We start from the raw sequence: 22,671 nt of genomic DNA on the forward strand, positions 1-22,671 counted from the left end.
GCCGGGGCCGGGGCCGGGGCCGGGCCGGGGGGAGGGAGGCGCGAGCGTCCGCTCCGGGGCCGCCTGCTCGTCCGGCGCAGCCCCGCGGGCGGGCGGGCGGGGGCGCGGCGGCCCGGGCGCCCTCACAGGTGCGTGTCCTCCTCGAACACGTCCGAGTCCTCCGGGTCCCGCTTGCCCGCCATGAGCGCGCTCCAGCCCCCCGGGCCGTTGACGGCGCCGCCGCCGTTGAGGCTGGGCTGCTTCTCCTGCAGCTCCGACTGGCTGTCGCTGGCCACGTCCAGCGTGGGGTTGTCGTGGCAGCCGTTCTCCACGAAGCGCAGCTCCTCGCCGTGCGACTGCGGGGGGAGCGGGGGGCTGCTGGGGGGCTGCGGCCACCCGGGCCCCGCCCGCCCCAACGGCTGGGCACCGCGGCGCTTGCCCCGGCCAGTGGCCTGTGACCCTGAAGGAGTCACTTAAAGGTTCCTTCCCGCCTCTGGAAAGCCCTACGGGGAACCCTGGCAGGCAGTTCCCTGCTGTGCTGTGCCCCAGCTCGGCGCCCTCCCTCCGTAAGTGCACGGAGCCCTGGCCCTAAGCGCCCGGCCCCTCACGCCACCCGGTCGCTCCCAGCAGGAGCCTGGCACTTAGGACCTGCCCCTGCCCCCTCCCTTAGGGGTAAACCACCAGGTCGCTGGAGCCTCTTCTTGACCCTCTAGGCACCAAGGCCCTTCTCTGTGGCATCCACGTGAGCCCAGGGCCGCGGGGCCACCGGCCCCAGGAGGAGCTGGTGCCCTGTTCCATGGCCCTCTCCCCCTGCCAGCAGTGGTGCCCTGCAGAGGGGGCAACTCGGTGCCCAGCTTCCCTTCCCATCCCAGGACATTTACTGCAAGCCCCCCACCCCACAGATGGGGACCCTGACTCTGAGGTGGCTGAGCCTGCCACATACCACCCCAGCCCAGGCCCCAGGCCTCGCGCCCTCAGGCTCACCACGTGTTTCAGCTTGGGCAGCCGGCGCTGCCAGCAGTTGTAGAGCAGGCCCAGCACGATGATGACGACGCAGATGGCACCGATGACCACCAGCACCACAAAAAGTGTCCCGTAGTCGCTGCGCACCTGGCTGGCCCGCGCCTGGCAGCTGCTTGTGGTAGAGTAGTTCTGGATGCCAATCTGGGGTGGGGAAGGGTCCAGGTTCCTAGGTGCCAGGGCTCCACGGGGCTGATGGGGTGGGGGCTCAGACACGGGTCAGGCTTTAAGCTGGCATGACCCTGGCTCCTGATGCCCCCTCAGAGGCCTCTCACCTCCATTGCCAGCCTCCCCTCACCTCCCACCGTGGTTCTGCCCTCACCCTGACCCTGGTGGAGCAGAAGTTCAGCACTAAACCCCCTGGCTGTGTCCCAGGCTGCTGGTCGTGACCCAGACTAGAGAGTACCCCACACCTGTCCTCACCGTTACACACAAGACTATGGGGGCGCGGTGAGCCCCTCTCCAGTCACCTTCCAGGGATCAGGCCCCTGAAGCACTGGGGCACCTTGACGGCAGGGGCAGCTGGGGTCACTCTATCCATGATGGACCAGAAGACAGTGCAGGGGTGACAGAGACATGCAGGGGTGCCGGGGACGGCTGTGTCATGGGTCCCCCCTAACCTTCCAGCTCCCTCACCCCACTGCAGTGGTCCCCGAGGCCATCAGCTGCCCAGCACCCCCTCCCATACTACAGCTCATCTTGGGTGGGCCTGAGATAACTGCTGTGTCCCTGCTGGGCCAGGCGCTCTCTCCACAAAGCAGCAGCTCGGGCAGAAGGCAGTGGGGCAGCGCAGGGCCATCATCAAATGACAGGTGACAGGGTGAGGGTGCAGTTACTGGCTCCTGGCAGAGACCTGAGAGCTCCCCTTTCTGCCTTGGGCACCCCTGTCTAAGACCAGGTATTCGGCTCTTCTTTGGCTTCTGTGAAGCACACGTGCATTTCCGGTGCTTTTTCTCTATTGACTGTTTCAGTTATGGAGGGTCAGTTTTTCTTACTAGAACTTGCTAAATTTACCTCTAATGTACTTCTGAAGGCCCAGCTTGCCTTTTGGACAAATCAGCCTTAGTTTAATGTCCAGAATGTCCAGTAAAGCCAGAATAACCAGGGGTCAGGAGAAGAGGCAGGAGGGTCTGCATAAAAAGATCAAGGCCAGCCCAAGCTGCCCTCCCTGCCCCCGCCAGGTACCCAGAATTTCACAACTGGAACGGCCCACAGTGGCCATCAGGTGGTTTCAAGAGAGCATCACGGAGAAAGGCCCAGGCTCTGGATGGCGCCTGCCTAGTCACAGCCTGGCTCTCCTCGCCTGTTTACTAGTTGAGCATCTCAGGCACATCCCCTTCCTTGTTGGCTTCAGCTTTCATCGTAAATGGGGTGCCAGGTGCACTGAGGAGGAAGCAGGGAGTTCACCATTCGGGTGGCACTGAGGGCTGTGAGAACCCAGCAGTGTGGTGGGCAGCAAGCACTCAATATGCTTATCAGAAAGCCAACCACCACAGAAAACACCTCAGCCTGGCGGGTGTCAGATAAGGAGGGGCCTCTCATCGCGGCCAGCAAATAGGGCTGCGCCCGAGGAGGGGACTGATGCCTCCCCAGCAGGCCCCCGGGACAGCAAAGGGAAGGGAGAATGCAGAGCCGGTCTCAGGGGGAACGGCTGGCCAGCCTGTATCCACAGCCCCAGGCTCAGAGGGGCCCGGCTGCCAGCCTGCCGCTGGTTCAGGGGCACCTCTCAAGAGGGGAGGGCCCTCTGCTGGCCCCGAGCCCCGGGGCCCCCAGCTGGGGGAGCACTGGCGACACCGGTCAGGAGGGCCTGGTGGATGGTTCCCGCACGTGCACCCGTCTTCCAGGCACCGAGGTTTCTGGAACAGGCAGCGTGTTCTGCCACCCCGCTAGGCTCCTGCACTATTCCATGTCAGACATGGCATTTTTTCCATTATCTGCCCAGAAAACCCCCCTCTGAGACCCCTCCCCGGTCCTTTCCTGACCACACCTCCGCAGCCCCTCCTGTCCCCGGCCACTGCTTGCACTCCAGCTGGTGTAGGGTTTACACATGCCTCATGTCTCCACTGTGGACCTATCTGAGGGGGCCTGAGGAGGACCCTGCTCCAGGGCTTGAGGACAGAGAAGGCCCTGCACTCTTACCTCCACCAGGCTCCTGCGGATATCACCCAGCATGGAGAGGACATCTTGCGTGGGCACCACCCCTGGGGGAGACACCGACCATGATGAGCACTGCTGTGGCTGCTGAGGTACTTCCCCGCGGGCTCCCAGCCCCTCGGCCACTCCCCGCCTGAGTGTCCACGGCCAGCTGCACGCATGGCCCTCGTGGGACACTCGCATGCTTCCTGTTACTGGTGCTTTGCCAAGAACACCACAGTGCGACGGTGTGGCGCTCGCCGGCTCTCTTCCACACTGCTGCCTCTCACCTCACACCTACGCTCCGCTGCACCCTCCCTCCTAGTCCCTGTTCACCCTCCTCCCCTTGTATGTTCATACTCCTCCCCCTGCTCTGTGTTCACCCCTTCTCCCCTCCTCTGGACTCCAGCTGTCAGTACTCCTGACCTTAAAAGAGGGAGTCCCAGTAGCACCTCTTCCTGCCGCCCTAGAGGTCCCCACCCCAAGGCCCTGCCTGTGAGCCCCCCCGCTGATGTGGCGCTGCTTCCTGCTGCCCTCCTTGGCCCTTGCTCCAGACGTACAGTGCCCGCCCGCCCACCTGTGCACCGCCCTGGCTCACCCTGTTCGCCCACCAGGGTCATCAGAAGGTGCTGCTCCTTCTCACTGGGCTTGCTCAGGGAGATGTGCCAGTCCCCATGGTGGCCACTGCCGTGGCGGGGCAGCACCTCCTCCACCAGGGCCAGGAGCTGCAGGCCCCGATGCTGCCGGAACACCTCCTGCAGGGCAGAGAGAGCCTGGAGGCTTGGTGAAGGAGAGGGGTCTGCTGGCCACTGCCTCCGGGCCTAATCCCCACTCCAACCCCGTTTGCTGCCATACTCCAGAACAGGCCAGCTGCTTCTTCCAGAGGAGAGCTGGCTGGTAGCTCTGGGATGGCTGGAGAGGCTGTGAGCTTGGCCTTTGGGCAGGACTGTGGGAACACTGAGACTGGCAATCATTTGTTCCCTTCAGGCATCCAGATGCTCTTCCTGCCCTGGCCTCTCACCACAAGGACTCTGAGCGGCCCACCCACAGGTAAGCCTGGGGACAGGTACACCACAGACCAAGACGAGCCCCAGTCCAGGAAGCAAGGAGCGTAGAATGTGCAGCACTGGGAGAACTGGGCTGCTGATGGGGCCCAGGTGTTCAAGTGTACGGCTGGAGGGGAGCTGGGGGGAATGACAATATAGCCCCCAAAACTCAGAAGGAGAGGTGGGACGCGTTCTAGCCTCCAGGGCTCCCGGCCAGTACCCCTCTCAGCTGCTCGGCTCGCCCAAGCACCCTGTGGAGATGGAGCCGGGGCTGCCCACAGGCACAGGCATCTCCCCAGGCCCCCCTCTGGGTCCCTACAATGCCAATTTTATTTCTTCTAGAGCCCAAGCCATGGGCTGTGCTGGTCGCCGCACCTAAAGTCCAGCAGGGTAGTAAGGGACCAGCTCAGGCGCCAGCCTTGGCATTTGCTGGCCCAATAGGAAACCAAGTCAATTGTAAATCTGGTCAAAGGTTGGTACCTGGAGATAGCCAGGAACAGCCAGGGAAGCCCTAGTTCCTGAAACGGCTCTTACAGCACAATCGTGCGCGTGCACGTGGGAAGCGGTGCACACCTGCACCTGCCTGAGTCGATCAAGGTGCATATACTGTGACCCAGCAGCCCCGGTGCTGGCGAGAGAAAACCCTTCCTGCCGCAGTCTCCCCATACCCTCGCCCTGCGCCCCAGCACGTGTGCATGCCCCGCCTTTCCCGGGGTGGGGTAGGGGCTCATGTCTATTTCACACCATTTGTTTTGTCGATGGGAACCGAGTGGCAGTGGCGGGGTGGAGCGGCGACGCCCTGGTTTTGGAATCAAAACTGGGTTCAAAACTTGGTTCTGCCATTTGCCGGCTCCGTGATTATTAGCAAAATACTGCACCTCTCTGAGCCCTTGTTTTCCCATCTAAAAATGTAGGCATTGGTCTTAACATCCTGGGCTTACTGTGAGAATTAAAGGAAAAATAGTTATTCATTCCACTGGTGGGACAGCTGGATATCCCCCAGCAAAAAGAAAAGCATACCCGACTCATACCTCACACCACATGCCAAATCAGTTCCAAGCAATCCAAAGCTTTTAGAAATAAGCACAAGAAGCTATCTTCAGGGCCTTGGGTAAAGTCCAGGTTAAAAAGAAAGATGTAAAACCCAAAAGAAAGGAGAGCGAGTTCAGGCAATTATCAGAAATACAGGCGGTGACAAGTGTGCTCGAGGACGCAGACTGTGGCGCCCTGCTCGCTGCTGGGAGCAGCCGCGGAGACAGTGGGATGGTTCCTGACAAATGAAACACAGATTTACCTGATGACCCATCACCCCACTCCTGGGCGTGTACTCTAAAGAACTGAAAGCGGGCGTCGAAGAGGTATTCGCATAGCCACATTCACAGCAGCACGGTCCCAGCAGCCGGAGTGGGAGCCAGCCAGAGGCCTACTGGCAGCTGAACAGCTAACTAAGATGTGGTCCAAACATTGGGGGGAATAGTATTCCGCCTTGAAAAGGAAGGCAAGTCTGACACCTGTGAAACACGGGCGAACCCTGAAGATATTATGCCAAGTGAAATACTGTCACCAAAAGACAAACACCGGGTGACTCATCCCCACGAGGCTCCTAGGGTGGTCAGAGTCAAAGAGAAAGCTAGAACGGCGGCTACCAGAGGCTAAAGGAGACCAAAAAGGAGTGTTTTAATCTGGCAAGATGAAAAGTTCTGGAGATCTGTTTCACAACGAAGTGAATATACTTAGCACAAGTGAATATTTAAGGATGGTTAAGAAGGTAAATGTGAAGTTAGATGGCTTTGCCATAATAAAAATAATCCACCATGAAAAACAATAGTGACTAGTTAGGTAGATATTAAATGAGCATCACGGAGCAGACATAAACAGAGGGAGCAGCATAAAAGCATCTTAATATGAACATGCTACCTGGAGGGAAAGCGGCGGTAACTCTCCATTCCCCGCCTGAGCCTGCGCGCCACCCCCCAGCAGGGCCCAAGCGCCCGCGCAGCGGCTCCGTCTCCAACGCCGGTTCCCGGTACAAGGAATGGGGCTTCTTGGAGGAAGGTGCCAGATGAGCCTGGAACTTCCACTTGCCCCAGAAAGCCAGGAAACGATGGAACATCAGTAGACTGCTCAGAAGGAATCAGAAGCCAATTCGAAGGGGCTTTCACTGGCCAAAGATGGGCCCGAGAGCATCCATGAGAATCACAGCCGCAGCGGGTGAAGATGCAAAAATTGTGTTCAAATTCACCTGTTTATCATGATGCTGGGAAAGAGAAAACTACCTCATTGGCCACATTTAGATTAAATAAGCATATGCATTTCTCTCAAATCCACCATAGGAAAGTATAGAATTTTTATAAGGTTTAAAGCCAGAGACAAAAAAAAAAAAAAAAGAAAAAGCAGAAGAGGAGATAAAAGTAACAAAACGTGGACCCTGGAAGCAGATGGATGCGTCAGAATTTCCTCCCTTAGTCGGCCCCAGAGAGAAGACCGAAGCCAAAGTGGGGAGGCCGAGAAGCAATCAGACTTACTGAGTGGCGCTCCCAAAACGCTCTGGAAGCAGCAGAGCCGGCTACCTTTGGAAGAGAGCTGAAAACGGCCCTAAAAATAGGAAAGCTGTTTGACAGTCTATTCAGGGAGCAGCTGGATCCCTAGTTCTCCTCCCAGGCTGCACAGCTGACACGTCCCTTCTCCCGGGCGGGGACAGAAGCTCATTCTTCAGAGGATACAGGAGAGGGTCTCTGGCCTCGAGGACACAGAACAAGCGTGGGAGGGGCTCACGCTGCAAACAGGAGCCACGGGACACCTACGTACAGGAACAGGTTCTGATGCTGAGACGCCAGCGCTGGCCCCCCTTGGAGCCCAGAGTGCTGGCAACTGGCCCGTTCCCCCAGCGGGACAGAAGCGCCTTTCTCTGTCGCGTCACCCCAGAGGAAGAACCTAAGGGTGAGGACATTGAAGACGGTCCGCAGAATGGGCTGGCCAGGCCACCTCCTGGGAAGCCACAGGCAGCAAGCCCCCTGCCAAGCTCAGCGCCTCCAGCCAGCGTCCTGACGTCTCCCCAGCAGCCCGAAGGGGCCCAGCAGATGGGGTAGGGGAGTGCACGTGAGCACACAGCCTGGACGGGTCAGTGGGGAAGGCCGGCTACCCAGGGAGAGAACAGCTTCTTGAAAACCTGTATCTGCATCCTCAGAGATGAGGTACTGCACACAGGAACGAAATTCTTTTAAATGAGAAACAGTGGGGAGCAAGAACGAACGAGCCCCTAGAAATGGAGGAAGGAGAATGGCATCTTTTCTTAGACATGGTGGGAGCTGCTACCCTCCCGGGCGAGGCGGCACCCTCTGACCTAAGAGCTAAGTCTTCTGTCAGTCAACGGCCTGCTCCCAGCAACCCCCTCGCCCCCTCGGCCCCCCGCCCCACCTCCACCTGCGGCCCCAGCCCCCCAGCACTCACACAGTCTATGTTCTCCGTCATGTTCAGAATGATGTAGTTTTTCCCGGCCAGGTTGCTCCAGTCCTTGCAGATGACCTGGGCCGTGGGCAACGAGAAAGGCGATGTTACAGAGGTACAGGGACGGGCACCGGAGAGCAGAAGCTCTGAGAGGCTGGGAGGTGAAGGCCGGGGTAGCTCAGCGGCCGCCAGGTGGGAGCTGCCGGCCTCTGCACAGTGACGTGCCAAGGATCCAGCCCGAGGTGTCAGGGACCGAGCAGAGGATGTCTGGGGAGAGTAGGCCAGGCGTGGCACACGGGAAGTGGGGTGTGTGTGAGGGGCCAGACTGCAGAGGGCTCGTCCGGCTGCAGGTTTTCAGGGGCAAACTTATTTTTAATGTTCTGTGGGGCAGATGCTTGCGCTGACGATGGGGGACCCCTTTCCTTTCACGGGGTGCCAGTGAACGTGAGCACTGAGGTGGGTCTGGTCCGTGTGCACGTGTGTGCTGGCTGGGAGGGGAGTGGAGCCGGAGCTGAAGGCATGTATGGCAGGGGCGCGGAGGGGGAGGAGCACAGGTCACTATTACACGCGGCAGGGAGGCTGCCTGAGCAAGTGGGAACCACAGGCCAGGGCACCCTACTCTCCAGAGTTTTTGACTTTGCTTGTAAGGACAGTGAGAATGCCTGCTGCTAGGGGCCCGGGGCACACCCCTGAGGGCTACAGGAGCGGCCTGCTGTGCGGGCAGACCCTCCAGCTCCTGCAGCCTGCGGGTGACAGTGGCCACATGCACCTGCACCTTACCTGAGTAGAATCCCAGGGTATTCTGGATTGGGCTTCGGCGGCCTGCCCCTCCCGGGACTGCTGGCTGAGGTCTTCTTGCCCCAAAGTAGCTGAGGAGGGTGTTAGGTCCATGTCTCGGGGGGCCAGTGGGACAGAGGCTGAGGCTCCAGGATAAAGGGGGTCTTCATCTGGGGTCTCAGCCCCATTGGGAGCTTCTGTTTGAGGGAGTGAAGCCAAGGACGGCGCCTCCCCTTGCTTGCCAGCCAACCCAGCTGCTCCCATAGTGACCTCTTCACTCGCCTCCTGAGGGGCCTCAAACTCTACCCCATGCCCTGCAGCTGGCAGCACCGTGGCCCCTGCCTCCTGGCGGGTGAAGTCCTGACCCCCCAGGGTCACTGCACTTGGGGTGACTGAGGGCGGTGACAGGCTTGGCTCCATGCTGCTTCCCACCTCCACGCCAGAGGAGGCCTGGTCCCCAGAATCTTCATGCCTGTGTCTGGGGGTCCCTGAGGTCTGGCTGCTGGTGGTGGAAGAAAAGTCGTGGACCTCAGTTTGGGTTTCCTCGTGGGAGCCATTCACGGGCAGCAGCTCCTCCTCCTCGGCCTCCTCCTCCTCCTCGGCCTCCTCCTCCTCCTGGGCCTCCTCCTGCTCGGTCTCCTCCTCCTCCGCCTCCTCCTCCTCGTCTTCAGGAGCCATGTGCCAGGGTGGCTCTACCAGATTCATCTTGGGCAAGGGAGAGGGAAGGCTTGGCACCTCTTGACCCTGGCTGGTGTCTTCTACAGGACCTGCCTTCTCAGTTAAGTCTGGAAAAACGTAGTCTAAGAACAGAGACGGAAAGTTCATTCACTACTTTCATCACGCACTGACCTGATCAGTATTTGCTGAGCAGATACCGACGAGCATGAGACCCTTGGGGGCACAGTGGGGACCTGGACCACTGTCTTGTTGTAAAGTGTGGGAGACAGGCTGCATACGAGGAAGGCGCAAGACTGCAGGGGAAACGAGGGCCAGGCTGGTTGCATTTCCTTTATGATAATGAAAAAAATATAAATTTGCCACTAAAAGTCCACTGGCACAGGGACATTTAAAGTAGAAGTAAAGGCTTGTCGGACTGCACCCCTCAAGGTAGCTATTGCTAAGTATGGCGTGTATCTTCTCTATCGCTTGTACAATGGTTTGGGTTTCCTCATCCGGGGATTTCAGCCCTTCTATGATATTCTGCGCCAAATGCACAGCCTGAATCAAACCACAGGAAAATATCAGACAAGCCAAACTTGAGGGGTATTCTACAAAATGAATGGCCTATCTCCTTCAAACATATCAAGGTCATGAGGGACACAGGCTGGAGAATCTTCCAGAATGAAAGAGACAAAAGAGACAAGACCTTGGTCAATGCCCCCACCCTCCTGCACTGTAAGGTTGCTCAAACCCCTGGAGGCTTTAACAGGAAACTGCTCCTTGCCTAGAGTGCTTGGGAAAAGCAGGTCTCCTCATTGAACTCTGGGAATTTTATAAAGCTAGGACCCTTGGTCCTACTTTTACAAAAGCTCAGATGGGAGGATAATTGCTCGAAATTGTGATGCTAGACTTGTCACATCGTAAAGCTATAAGACTCAGGTTCCCCAGGTGGTTAAAGCCACTTTTCAAAGATACTTCCTGGTCAATCCAGCCAGCACCCACTTGGCTCAAGAGGGCCAGAAGGGAGCAAGGTGACAGCAGTAGCATTACCTGTCCCTGTCCATCTGCACATCTGGCCACAGCCAATTGCTTTAAAGCAGAACTTAAATCACCAGACTGGATGACACATTCAGAGCTCAAAGCCAAGCTTCAAAATTGACAGGGGTTGGGATTTTCCTCCACCCTACCCAACCCTTGCCTTGGCAAAGCAGCTGGCTTCAAGGCAGGGCACACCCGCCCCTCTGGCACGAGGCTAAGATGATATGACATGAAAAATGCAAAACATCTGGCCCCTAGAATGCACTTTTCTCCCCAAGACCATCTCTTAAAGTCACACTCCAGAACACTCACAGCGGGGGGTGTCAGGGTCATGTGTGACTATAATGAGATTCAGAGGAGCCAAGTGTCCTAGAGCCAGAGGGGCCTAGATGGTCAGGTGACTGGAAGGTGAGGAAAGATGTGCTGGCAAAGTGCTTCCAGAACACGTCTTGGCCTCCTTGGAGAGGCATGTGTGTGTCGTTAACTCAACTGTGATGGTTGGTTTAAGCCCATTTCTGTTTCATGTCCTAAGTAAGGAACACCCGAGAAGCTTCCTCCCCAGGAAAAAGCCCTACCCTTTCTCTTAGTTTTTCTAATTTAGCCTTCTTTACCTGGGGTTACACAAGTGTAATTATTCCTTATTTTTGACCCTTCCCACTGTCATTATTTTCTTTGGAAAACATTGGGTATACCATACTTAAGAATGGTTACAAAATCAACAGAGTAGGTGTATAATATTTTCAAAACATTGAGTGAACTAAACAAGATTCACTAACTCAAGGCCAACTGGTGTAAACTGTAAAGTCAGACTCTTGACTCCTGTGATATCATTTGAATTCATCACAGCATTTAACTGTGTCCTCCCCACATGACGTAACAGCTTGGAGGCAGCAGAAGTCACTTTGATGAAACTCTTGGGTTCTGGACAACTGAGGTTCTCCAGGCCTCTGTCCCCCCTTATTCTCACGATGGTGCTGGCTTTTGCTCCCTGAACGTACCACATTGCACTTTCTCCTCCCATATTCCACCACAGTATTGTGGGTCTTTCCCCAATGTATCAAGCTCACACTGGACTTTATATCTCCCAGGGTGGCCACGATCTCATGAATGACCTTCATCAGCTGCTGAAATATTAATGACCTGATTCTTCTTTTTATGTGGAAATTAAAACAGGCATCAGGACCAGTGGCCTTGAAAGATCACTTTAAATGTCCCTTTAGGTTAATGTCAAATCACTGAAAATTGTCCCTTGAGTGCAACTCTGAAGCCAGTTATTCAACCAAGTATTAATGAAAAGACACACAATTCAAAAATCATTTGTATAAAACAGAGCTGCAAGGGAAGAACCTCTCGTCAGCATGATGAAAAACTACTCAATGATCAACCTCAATATGTAAATTAAATGATGACAAATTTTTTGGACTACGAACTTGACATATGTCTATGCTTAAAGATCATTGTCCGGTATTAGACAAGGCAGGAAACAGGCCTCCATCCACTGCTGAGAGGAATGGAAATCGGGACCCATTCTGGAGGGCTACTGGGCGATCTGAATGAAAAGCTTTAAAGACAAACATTCTGGATCTACAGTTTCAGAAATGCACCCTGAGGAGGCAATTAAGGATGTTCACAGCAGCGTGGTTTTCAGCATCCCCTCCAGGAGCAGTCCACCTTACCAGAGACTGCAAACAGTCTGGCTTTCACAGCGCAGGGGACCCACTGAAGAAATGGGAGCCCATCCACATATTTTATGTATTTCCCATACGGGAAAAGAGTCCAGAAAGATAAATGCTAAAGTGTTAACATTTGGTAACTCTGGGTGATGGGATCGTGAGCTGGTTTTGTTTTTTTCTTTTAACCTATTTGCATTTTCTAGTCCTCACATGATGATAAATTACTTAGCATAAACTGAAAACACAGGGCTTTTTCTTCCCTTTTTTGGAGGCTAGGTGACGATGCTTCTGGTAGCTACTGGTAGCTACTCTCCTCCTCTTAGTAGCCATGTTACTTTTAGTTAGCCTTAGTGATCCAGCAGGTCAAATCTTTCTGTAGCAGATACCATCGCTGCAAGGATTCACCCAGTAGAAACCACGTCCAGATACTAGCAGCCAGCTGCAGTGATGATCTGGCCCGCAAAATTCATTACAGGCAACAGTAATTACAATAGTGTAATGAATGATTTCCTATGGCAAAGGAACAGATCTTGAAGTAGAAATTTCAGATTTGAAATTTAGCTCTGCCACTTATTACCCGAGTGATTCTGTGCCACTTTTAAATCTCCCTAAGCCAGTTTCTTTAGCCATAAAACAGCAATACTAGGAAATGACGGCTTTTCACAGATTTCATTAGGTTGCTGTGAAGTTTTTTGAAATTATATGAAAAAGATTCTTAAAATGTAAGCACTTCATGACTGTTCCTTACTCAAGTGCAATGTGGTTTATGCCAGCCATCATTTCATGCCCCTCTTTCCATTAATGGCAACTCAATTCTTTTTTTGTGTGGCACCTTGCCCCTCTTCTGGATCCAGGAATGTGAAGCCCTACCCTCTGGCTTCAGAGGGCCCTCTAGACCCATTCTTAGCCAGTTAAAGGACTCTGTCCTCAGGACTTTAAGATTGGTTTTGAGGTGTGCTCATGACCCAGGCCGGACTAATGAACTAATACGCAGACTTTCCTGGAAGCACTGGGAAAGCAGAGTTCTCGCCCTGCTAGGGTTGCAGCAGGGAAGGAGGATGAAGCTGGAGTTACTGGGGGTTTTCTAAGCTTCCACACAGGAACAGCCTGCCTAAAAATGAAGCCAAGAATGGGGGTGAAGCTCCATGGAGCAAGGCAGTTCTCACAGTTTCAATAACTGAACCCCCCAACCCCCGCGCCCCCGCCAGCTAGCTCCAGAAACCTGTCCCTGGACCCTGCAGCTACTGACCCAATAAAATCCCTATTTCCCACGGGCCTGGAAGCCTGAATCCTGTTTCTAGAACTTGCTGTCCCCCAAGAGTTTTCTTTTTTCTCGTAGTTCATTCACTAGAAAACTTACAACTGCATGCAAGGATCATTTTATTAAGGATGTTGGGAAATGAAAGGGGTGGAGGGCGACAGCAAGAACAGTCTTGGGATGAAAAGGTAACCTGGGTAACAGTTTTGCGAGAATGAGCTGATCAGGCTTTCCGAAGGCCCAGGGCGAGCTGGTGGAGTGGCCATCCATATTCCATTTCCCCCCTACTTTGTTGGGGCCATGTTTTTCCCCTGTGATGTCACAGAATCATATTTTAAAGATGGAAGGGCTTCAGTGTATCATTTCCATGGTCTTACTCTGCAGATGAAGAACGTGCAGCTGGGGTATTAAGAAGAATGGGTGCAACGTGCCTTTGTACAGCTTGCGTTCCTGAATGGCAGCTGCTTTTAGTCTTAAGGGACTGATGGGAGAAGAAGCGAGATGAAATGAGGCTATCAGAAGGGTGGCAGGGCAAATCTGAGCTAATCAAAGCATGAGGGGGTCCCACGTGTCCTCAGGAAGGTCTAGGTGTACAGCCATCTCTCTCGACCGAGGCTGAGTGATGCTTATCTTAGACTGGAACCCCAGCGATCTGAGCAGACGGAAAGGCCCAGGATGTCTAAGGGCATATAATTGTCTGGTACAAAGTAAAAGATCACCTATGTGGGGAAAATGCATTTGATCTCTGTCGTACATCATACCCCAAAATAAATTAGAGCTAGAATTAAAAAGAAGGAAAAAATGAAGCAAATGGGCTCCTGCTGGGCAAGAACACTGGCACAGCCGCTCTGGCCAGGGGCACAAACATGCTTCGTCCTCTCTGTAATCAGCCCAAGGCTTGGGACATTCTGGCTGCATCCCAGGCCTCAGGCTTGCTTCGGGCCCTAAATACTCTCCAAGTTTGGGAATCCCTGAACCCAGCTCAGGCACAGGACCAAGGGACGGGCATTAGAATGCCTTGACCAGGGTCAGGGAGCCCTAAGGAGGAGCAGCATCGGCCCACCTCTGGGACACGTCACCAGGGAGAAGACAGCAGCGTGGGAGGAGAAGCACACACAGAGCCCTGGGTGCTGTGAAGGCCTGTGCTGACATCTGAACAGCGAGCTCGGAACTTCTCTAAGCCGTTATTTCCTTGCGTGGGGGGGCGGGCAGGGGAATTTCCTTCTCTCACAGGCTGTAAGCACTGCCTGAAGGACACAAGCACAGACCACAGCTCACCGACAAGTGTTGAATCGTAGAGAGAAGGGCCTTCTGCGCCAACAGGCCCGCGGAGACCCAGAGAGCGGGCTCTGAAGCACAGAGACAGCAGGACAGGGAGAGCAGCGCGGGACAGAGAGATGCAGTGCGGGCGAGGGGACGGCTGTCTGGCTGTCGCCCGCCGCCTCCCGCCTAGGGGCCATCACACGCCCGCCCGTTGGGTGGGAAGCGCTACCTGCGGTGGGTCCCAGGTCCAGGCTTGAGTCATTCAGCTCCTCCTCCTCTTCCCAGAAGTACTGCGGCGGCTGCAGAATGCGGGACTCCTCGCTCTCCTCGCTGGGGAAGCCCGAGCCAGGGGCTCCCAGGCCCGCGCCCAGGCCCACGGCCTCACTGGGCTCCTCCGAGTCCAGCGGCTCCAGGCCAGTGGGCAGCAGCAGGTCCAACAGGGAGGTGGAGGTGAGGCCCTCTGGGCCGGGCTCATCTGACGCGGCCGTACACGCGCCCGGGGATGCGCCTGCGGACGAAAGCCAGTTGTGACGGGAGGCCAGGGGACGGACTGGCACAGGGTTAAAAGGGCTCAGCGCCCCTACGCCAGGGGCAAAAGGGAGCCAGACGGAGAGCAGAGAGAGGAACCAACTGACCCAGCATCCACAGGGCATTTGTCAGCACAGAAACCTGCACTGTGCTAGGTACGGGGGCACGGATGCAGAGAAGGATGGGTCCTTGCTTTTTTTTTTTTTTTTGTGGGACCCTCGCTGGCAGCCAGGGATCGAACCGGCGCTGCAGAGTCTGCGGGCAGCCTCGCAGCCCAGCGCTCAACCGCTGCGCCACCAGGGGAGGCCCTGGCAGGGGTTCTTGTTTTAAGGACCTAGCTACATGGTCGTCAGGCTTCTATCCTGGGCTGAAATTTTTCCAAAAATAGATTAAGAAGGCGATCAGTATTTCAGCAACATCCCGAACAGTCTTTAAAAAAACATGCGCCATCCCAGGTCAGGCTCACCCAGTGCTGGTCATGGCCAGCCTGGCTAGAGTCTTGGCTCCTTCTCACCTGACTTATCCAAACAAACAAATAAATGAGCAAAGGCAACAAATTAAAGGACACCCACACACTATTTCACTAGGAATAGGAACACAGCTCTTTTGGCCAGTCTGTACACCTTCATTACTAACTTGTTTACACATATATTACTAATTTGCCATATGTCTTCTGGACAGTTGTTTAAAACCCCTGGGTCTTAGTTTTCTCATCTAAAAAGTGAGGAAGGCAGATGAAATGACCTCCAAATTCTTTCCCGTGATTAACATTCAATGATGCAGGGAAAGGGAACTTCAGGAGCAATTTCCTACACTGCCTCTGTTGAACACCATGACCTGGCTTGACAGAAGTTCATGGAAATTCTTAGTGATGCTTATAATAAAAATAAGAGTTAATACTATTGGTGCATGTGAATTGTAATCTTTATAACCACCTCATGAGGCAGCAGGTCCTAAGCTTGGCATCCCAGCACAGGATGGGCCACTGAAGAAAACAAGAGCATTTCAGACCATTCTACTGGAAACAGCATCTGGAGGGTCAGGGAGGCCACATGCTCTGTGCCAGTGGGACAGCCAGGACCACAGTGACATCCAGTGTGAGGGAAGCATTCGGGCTTGGGGTGAAAGAGTCTTAAGTTCAAAGTGTGCAGAAGAGGGCAGGTAGGCGCTGAAATCGGACAAGAAGGATGTTCCAGTGGAGAGAACATGGTGCCAGGAAAGCAGTTTGCTTCCCGTAGCTGAGCGGCTCTGGGTAAGCTACTTCACCAGCTGCAGCCAAGTGTCCTCATCTGTAAAGCAAGGGCAAAAATTCCTCAGCCCTCACGGAGGCAGGGCCATCCAAGGAGGCCAGCGCCGCACAGAGTGTATAAACCATGCCGCAAGGAGCAGACTGCAGAGTCCTGCAAATGTCCGCAGTATTGTCCTGGGTAAAGAGCAGAGAAATGGACGTTCTTGGCCTGGAAAAGAGAACATCTGAGAGAGACCATGGTCAGTATTTTCAACTGTCTTAAAATGAAGGGGTGATGTGAAGAATAAAGATCAGAGTTACTCTACGTGGCTTCAAAGACACCACCAGGACACATGGGTGGAAGCACGGAATGGCAGCAGAGCCTCAAAAGATTGACCCAGACGCTAGCAATGTCTGTCCTCCCTCCCCCCACCTGCCTAATCCTACGCTTGCCTCTTGAGATGGAGCTTCTCTGAGCTTCTGGAACAGGTGCCTGGTCCCGGCTGGTGAGGTGTCGAGCCTCCATGTTACTGTAGTCTTTTGCACAAGTCACTGTTGCTGCACTTTCCTCACTGACTTGCAGCATCTTCCCTGACCACACAGTGATCACCCGGGGTGTCCCGAGTGTCTATTCCACTTTCTCATTCCAGGGCCTTCACCGCCTCTGAATATAATTGGGTCTTGATGAATATTTGATTAAGTGAACAAATGAATGAATAAATAATCTGATCGAACCTTCTTGTTTTACAGATGAAATAACTGAGGTCTCTTGAGATTAAGGTCAAATAGCTCAGCTAATAGAAAAGCTGCAATTAGTTGGTTTCTCTTCACAAAAAGGTCTTATAGATGCTCTGCAAAGAAAAATTTGTGAGGTTGGGTACCCTCCTCCAAAGGATACATAAAGGAAGAGAATATCTCAGATAGTGCAAATATTTTATGTGTGAATTTTTTTTAAAGATTTATTTATTTATACAAGAACCAGAGTACAGGCCAGATGTGTGGGAGGGTGAGAGGATTCACCAGAGACAGAGCAGGGAGCAGAACAGGCAGACTGACTGAAATACACTGCTGAGGGGAGCAGTGGGTGAGTCAGGAGAGGTCTGCTGTGCCATGTGGGTTGTTCCCTGGCCGGCCGGGGATCGAACTCGTGCTGCAGAGGCTGCAGATTGCTTCATACTGCGGTGCTTAACCCCTTGCACCACCAGGGAGGCCTTATGTGTGAATTTAAGAGCCAAGGAGAGAAGTCAGGGGTGAAGACTAAAAGGCACTATGCTCATCTCAGTGTGCCCGTGGCTCAGGGTCCCATGGCAAATCCAAATCACGGCGTGGCTCGGAGCCAGGACACGCCCCTCCTCTTGCAAAAAATCTAGTCAGTCAAGCATCCCCATCTATCTTCACCATCAAGAATCCCCTTTATTAACATTTCTGTGTGGACTCTGGAAATACCTCATTTATAGACTACACTCAGTGGATAGTTCTTTTCTAATTTTTGACAAGTCAATCAGAATCATTTACACTGCCAATCAGATAGGACGCCAGTTAGAATCAAACTTTGGTTTTAGGCTGTAGTCTTACTGGAGAGAAAATTTGCATTAGATTTTCAGTTGCACAGAAAAAAGTGGTCACCCTGAGCTTCTATTCTGTGCCATGTATTGTGCTAGGCCCTCCCTGGAGATGCAAGACACAAGACAGCTTCTGCCCTCAGAGAAATGACCATTGTTTGGAAAATGGAACCCAAATTTTATATAAAATGCCAGCTGATAGAACAGCCCGACTTTGCAGGTACAGTATTCCTTAGCACTGGGGAAACCAAATGTGAGAAAATGACCTGGGAGAAGTTTAGGTAGGAATGAAGTCCACTGATGAGACATGCTTGTGATAATTAAAAAACAAACAAACAAGCAAACAAAAAAAGATACAAAAACCACGTTACAGGCTCCAGGGTCCCTCAGCAGACCATCTTTGAGGAGGTCATGTCGTGAGCAACTTCATACACACCAGTATCTAGCAGGTATGTGGAGACATTGGTCCTGCCTTTTTGAAAAAGGGCAAACTGAACTCTTGGAATTCCATCTTCTACAAAAGTACTACAGGATCAAACATGTGTTGGTTGCCTCTTCAAAACCCTAGAACCTTCTCTCAGAGCTTGTGGGAGAGAAGTCATTGCCCAGGTGGCCTTGGTCCCACTCTCCAAACAGCTCGGAGCTTCAGAAATCTGCCTCTGCCCACTGAAGGCAAGCTGGCCTGGGAGTCCTGTCCACCAGTCAGAGAAGCTCTCTGTGCCAAGGACCTGCACCCGGTGACTTCAGGGGTCTGCTGCATTTCCATGAGGAGGGTGAGCCCCTCCATTCGCAGAGCCTCTCCTCCACTGCCCAGGTGGGTAACTCGCAGCTCCCTCTCACACCTCTCCCTTTCCCGACAGTCTTCAAAAATCATCTGAAAAGCTGTGTGGAAAAAGGAATCTGGCATTCTCCTGGCGTTTCATGCCTTCTCCAGTAAGCAGTTCCATTTTCTTGAAGTTATTTTTCCCTATGATGATGACTTCTTCTTTATATAGGCCTTGATATTTTCAAAAGCCTTGGCAATGGGTAATTATTTAGGCAATTACGAGAGGTTACTTATTTTCAAACTTGCCCACCAAAATAGTAGCTGAGACCCAGCCATTGTGTACAGTCACTTTTGCACTTAATAATTACCCTGTCTGAATTGAGACCCCACCTGATGTAAACTTTCAGAATTACATTCGGTGTGATTGACTTTCTTCCTCTTTTTCCTCTAGCACCTATAATTTTGTTATTACATCACTGGAAATAGGGGGGAGAAAAAGAAGGCACATGAAAAGGACTCAGGGATGAGCCTCAAAGAATTGAAAATGTAACCCAAAATACTCAGGAAAAAAAAGGCAATGAAGGAGGTTTACATCTTGGGGATGAAAAACAAGGCCCCAGTAATCCCTGTGTTTTATCTCTCCTGCAATCTGCTGCTGATCCGGACAGTCTTTTCTGATTGCCACCGTCAGCTACACCCCCACCCTTCCCTAATCAGCAGCTTTGAAGTCCAGATCTCCCCAAGTCCCTGCCAGACACCAATACAGGAGCTGCCCAGCAGCATCTGTCACTCAGCCCCCACACCCGTGAGTGTCAGCTACAACAGAAACTGTCTGGCGCTGTCACCTACCACTCGCACACTTACACTCCCGCGTGTGTCTATATGTGTCTGCGGAACAATGCACACGGGTCCTTGTAGGTTTTCCACACAGAAGTGTGTAAGAAAGAGACACTGCTAGACACACACACGCTGCCCAAGCACAGGGTAATAATTTGCATCATGACGAGTGTGTAACAGGAGAGAGGAGGAGGGAGAAAGTAGATGGGCACAAAGCTGCTGACAGTAATCCGAGGCTCGTCACGTACGGGCAGTGGCAGCTACAGCTGGGCATGGGTCCTGGCAGACTTTGCTGGTCAATGCTGGTGTGGCTGTCACACAGAGATAGCAGACTAATCAATAGTTAATTGTTGAGCCTCACCTTCGCCCAAAGAGGGTTGAAAGTGTGCAGGGAGAGAAGCAGGGTGTGTGAGTGTCTGAGATAAACACTGATGGTCATTTTTTCTGTGCACACAAAATAGGCCCTTATCCATCCCTGGACTGACAGCAGAGAAAATGCACCTTCTTGGACTGAGCCTTCCGGGAAAACAGCGGCCCCTCTCCCCTCCCAGCTGTTTTCCCTGAGATTTATCACCATGGCCCCAATGCAATGAGCACTACCACCATCAAGCAAATATGGCTCGGCCCTTGGGGAGAGACCTCTTTACAAGTCTCCCCTTCACTCGCACACACATGCACCCCGGTGCCCATGGGTTACCTGCATGGGAAGTGCTTATAGCCAGTGGCCCACACAAGATCCTCCACACACATGCACGTTAGACTCTTGTGTGGACTGGAAGTGGACTCACTCAAGGCTCTTACACACCGGCAGGTACACACACACACACACACACACACACACACTTCATTCCAGTACACCTCTCCACCAACACCAATTACCAATCAATCACACCTGAATAAATCCTCATGCAACCTCTGCCCTCTGAGAAACTGTCACTTATTTGACACACTCTTGCGGGGCCCACCTTCCTCTCCACCCCCATTCCCGCCGGTCTCCTAGACTGTCACATACCCTGTGCCCATCCCCCACGCACACACCTAGATCCTGAGTCTGCGGGCGGGGAGCTGTTCCGCAGGCTGTCTCTTTCTCTCCCAGGCACATCCATTCCACACCTGCTCCCCCGCCCCCCAACCAGCCATCGCCCACACACCCCTGTGCCCTTGGGTGTTTCGGAGGGTCCTTCATAATCACCCCTGCGTGTCAGCGTGCAGGAGCGAGCCGGCCCTGTCACCGGCACGGAGACCTTTCCGCTGCCCTCACACCTTTTTCATCAGCTCTTCACAAAGTTGCCGGCCCGTCTAGGGCGCACATTCACGGTGCCACACACCCCCTCCTGCCCAGTCACAGCGCGCACGTAAACACACCCCCACTGCCGCAGCAGCTGTGTGTAGAGGCTCTTTGGCAGTTTCCCTCTCGCAGCACAGACACCCCCGCTCCACGCTCAATAGTGGCCCGGGGGGCCCTCGGGGGGCCGCCTCTCCTCCCCGGGCACGGCGCCGGCGGCCGGAGCGGGGTCGGCCCCGCGCCCCTGCTTCCCCCCGCCCCCCCGCCCCCCCCGCCCCCCCGCGCGGAGCCCCGGGAGCCGAGCCGGCTGCGCCCCTGCGTGTGCGTGGCGCTCGGCCGCGGGGCCCGCTCGCGCTCGAGGCGCTCGGGTCGCCCCACGCCCCCCACGGCCCGGGGCGCGCGTGTCGCGGGCGGCGCCGCAGCCCCGCCAGCCCGCGCTCCCGCGCCCCGCGCGCCGGCCCTTTGTTGGCGGCTCGGGAGCTGTCCAGCACCGCGCCCGGCCCGCCGCCCGCCGCCCGCCGCCCGCCGCCCGCCGCCCGCGCGCGCACTCACCCGCGGCCAGCAGCAGCAGCAGCAGCGGCGGCAGCCGGGCGGCCCGCAGCAGCCGGCCCATGGTGCAGCCGTCGCCGCCCGCAGCCGCAGCGGCGCGGCGCCTCTACCCGCGTCAGGGGCCGCGCGGGCGGCGGCGGCGGCGCGCGCTCGCCCCATTGGCCCGCGCGGCCGTCACTCACCCCCGGGCCCGCCTGGCCGCGTGCCGCGGGCGCGCCCCCGCGGAGACGAGGCGGGCGCGCGGGCGGGCGCCCCTCCGCCGGGCGCCCCTCGCCCCGCCGACCAATCAGCGCCGCGGAGGCCTCGGGGGCGGGGCCGCGGCGCAGCCGACCTGGAGCCGCGACCTCGCACCTCGCGCCTCGCGCCTGGGCCGCGCCTGTGGCTCCCGCGCTGCCCCCGGGGGCCGCCGACGGGGGGCGGGGGGGCGCCCGAGCCGCCGCTCACCCCGCCGCGGAAGCCCTTCCTGCGCGCCCGCCCGCGCCTGGGGTCGCCCGGGGCCTCAAGTTAGCCCGGGACAGCGGGCGGCCGCCGCGGGACGTGAGGCGCGGCCGATCCTTGGGGGCGCAGGGGGCCAGGTGAGGCTTCTCGGGGCGCGTCAACTGGGCGAGGCTGGGAGGCGCAGGGCAGGGGCCTGGGTCGGGGGGGGGGGCGAAGAATTGGAGTCAGGCCGGGACGCCTGAACACTCCAGAGGGACCCCAGACCCACGGTGACGCTCTGCTCCCCTCGGGGCGCAGCCTCGCCTCTGAGGGCTTGGGGTTGTTAGGGCGCCGTCTCCCAACTCCTGTGAAGTGTTTTGACCCTTCGCCAGTTACAGCTCGTTCATGTAGCGGGAGCCATGGCCGAGAACAAAACAGGCACAACCCGCTCCTCCAAGTGGAGGAGACAGACTCAGATCCCAGGAGGCGCGTGGGAGAGCTGATTGCAGTTGCGGTGAGGTCTGTGGAGAAGGGCCGGGGGCCACGCAGCATGGAAGGGAGCCCCCACCTTTACCTGCTTGAAGAAATGACTTTAAGGCCGGCACCTGGAAGGATGTGTGGGTATCAGATAGGAGGTTGGGTTGGGGGAGAGAAGCTTCCCCGCGGAGGGGAAAGCCCCCCCTGACTTAGAAAGCACATCTGCCTCTATTAAGAGCAGAGAAAAGTCCCAGCTCTTCTGGAATTACTGCCATAAATCTCAACCAGTGATCACTATGTGGAATATCACTTTATAGACTATTCTGAAAATACTTTTTTAAAATTAAAAAAAAAATATTGAATGTGATTTGCAAATGATGCCCTCAGCCTTCTCTCTAAGGGTATATACAAGACGCGGTGGATGATCTCAGAGGATTTTACCAGAACCAAATACTTAGGAGAAAAAAGACTTAGGATGGAGGCGGGCAGGCTGTAAATAGGTCCCTGGCAAAGGAAAGCACATGAGCAAATACAGTGCGGTGAGATGGTACCTGGCATTTCATGTTTAGCAGGATGACAAGCTTCATGATTAGGAGTGGACAGAAAACAGGATCATAAAACTAGTTGGCTTACTGACTATCCTAATGAACTTCTTGCTTAATCTGTACAAAGTCATAGTCCTTATGTTATAAATGAGAAAGTGAGAAACAAGCAAAAAGTGACTAAGA

At 55.0% G+C, this 22,671-nt stretch overlaps 1 protein-coding gene and 1 long non-coding RNA gene across 3 annotated transcripts; one reads left to right on the forward strand and one right to left on the reverse strand.

Annotated features, from left to right (window-relative positions):
• Positions 1 to 103: 103 nt before the first annotated feature.
• Positions 104 to 21,148, reverse strand: PODXL2 (podocalyxin like 2). The gene is made up of 8 exons (XM_054687837.1): positions 21,053 to 21,148; positions 14,524 to 14,802; positions 8,406 to 9,202; positions 7,629 to 7,703; positions 3,731 to 3,887; positions 3,139 to 3,200; positions 964 to 1,143; positions 104 to 335 (listed from the first exon to the last, which is right to left on the reverse strand). Exons 1-8 carry the CDS (start codon positions 21,111 to 21,113, stop codon positions 123 to 125), a joined length of 1,824 nt encoding a protein of 607 aa, XP_054543812.1. The 5' UTR covers positions 21,114 to 21,148; the 3' UTR covers positions 104 to 122.
• On the forward strand, positions 2,953 to 14,224 carry LOC119256320 (uncharacterized). Of its 2 annotated transcripts, none has more exons than XR_005127701.2 (3): positions 2,953 to 3,245; positions 4,120 to 4,182; positions 11,189 to 14,224. It is a non-coding gene; the product is annotated as an uncharacterized LOC119256320 (long non-coding RNA). The 2 variants fall into 2 exon arrangements; XR_005127700.1 differs by having other exon boundaries at positions 13,416 to 14,224.
• Positions 21,149 to 22,671: the final 1,523 nt, after the last annotated feature.

This window comes from Talpa occidentalis, unplaced genomic scaffold (assembly GCF_014898055.3).
Source record: "Talpa occidentalis isolate TD23 unplaced genomic scaffold, MPIMG_talOcc4v2.1 talOcc4.10, whole genome shotgun sequence".
NCBI classification, from domain to species: Eukaryota; Metazoa; Chordata; class Mammalia; order Eulipotyphla; family Talpidae; genus Talpa; species Talpa occidentalis.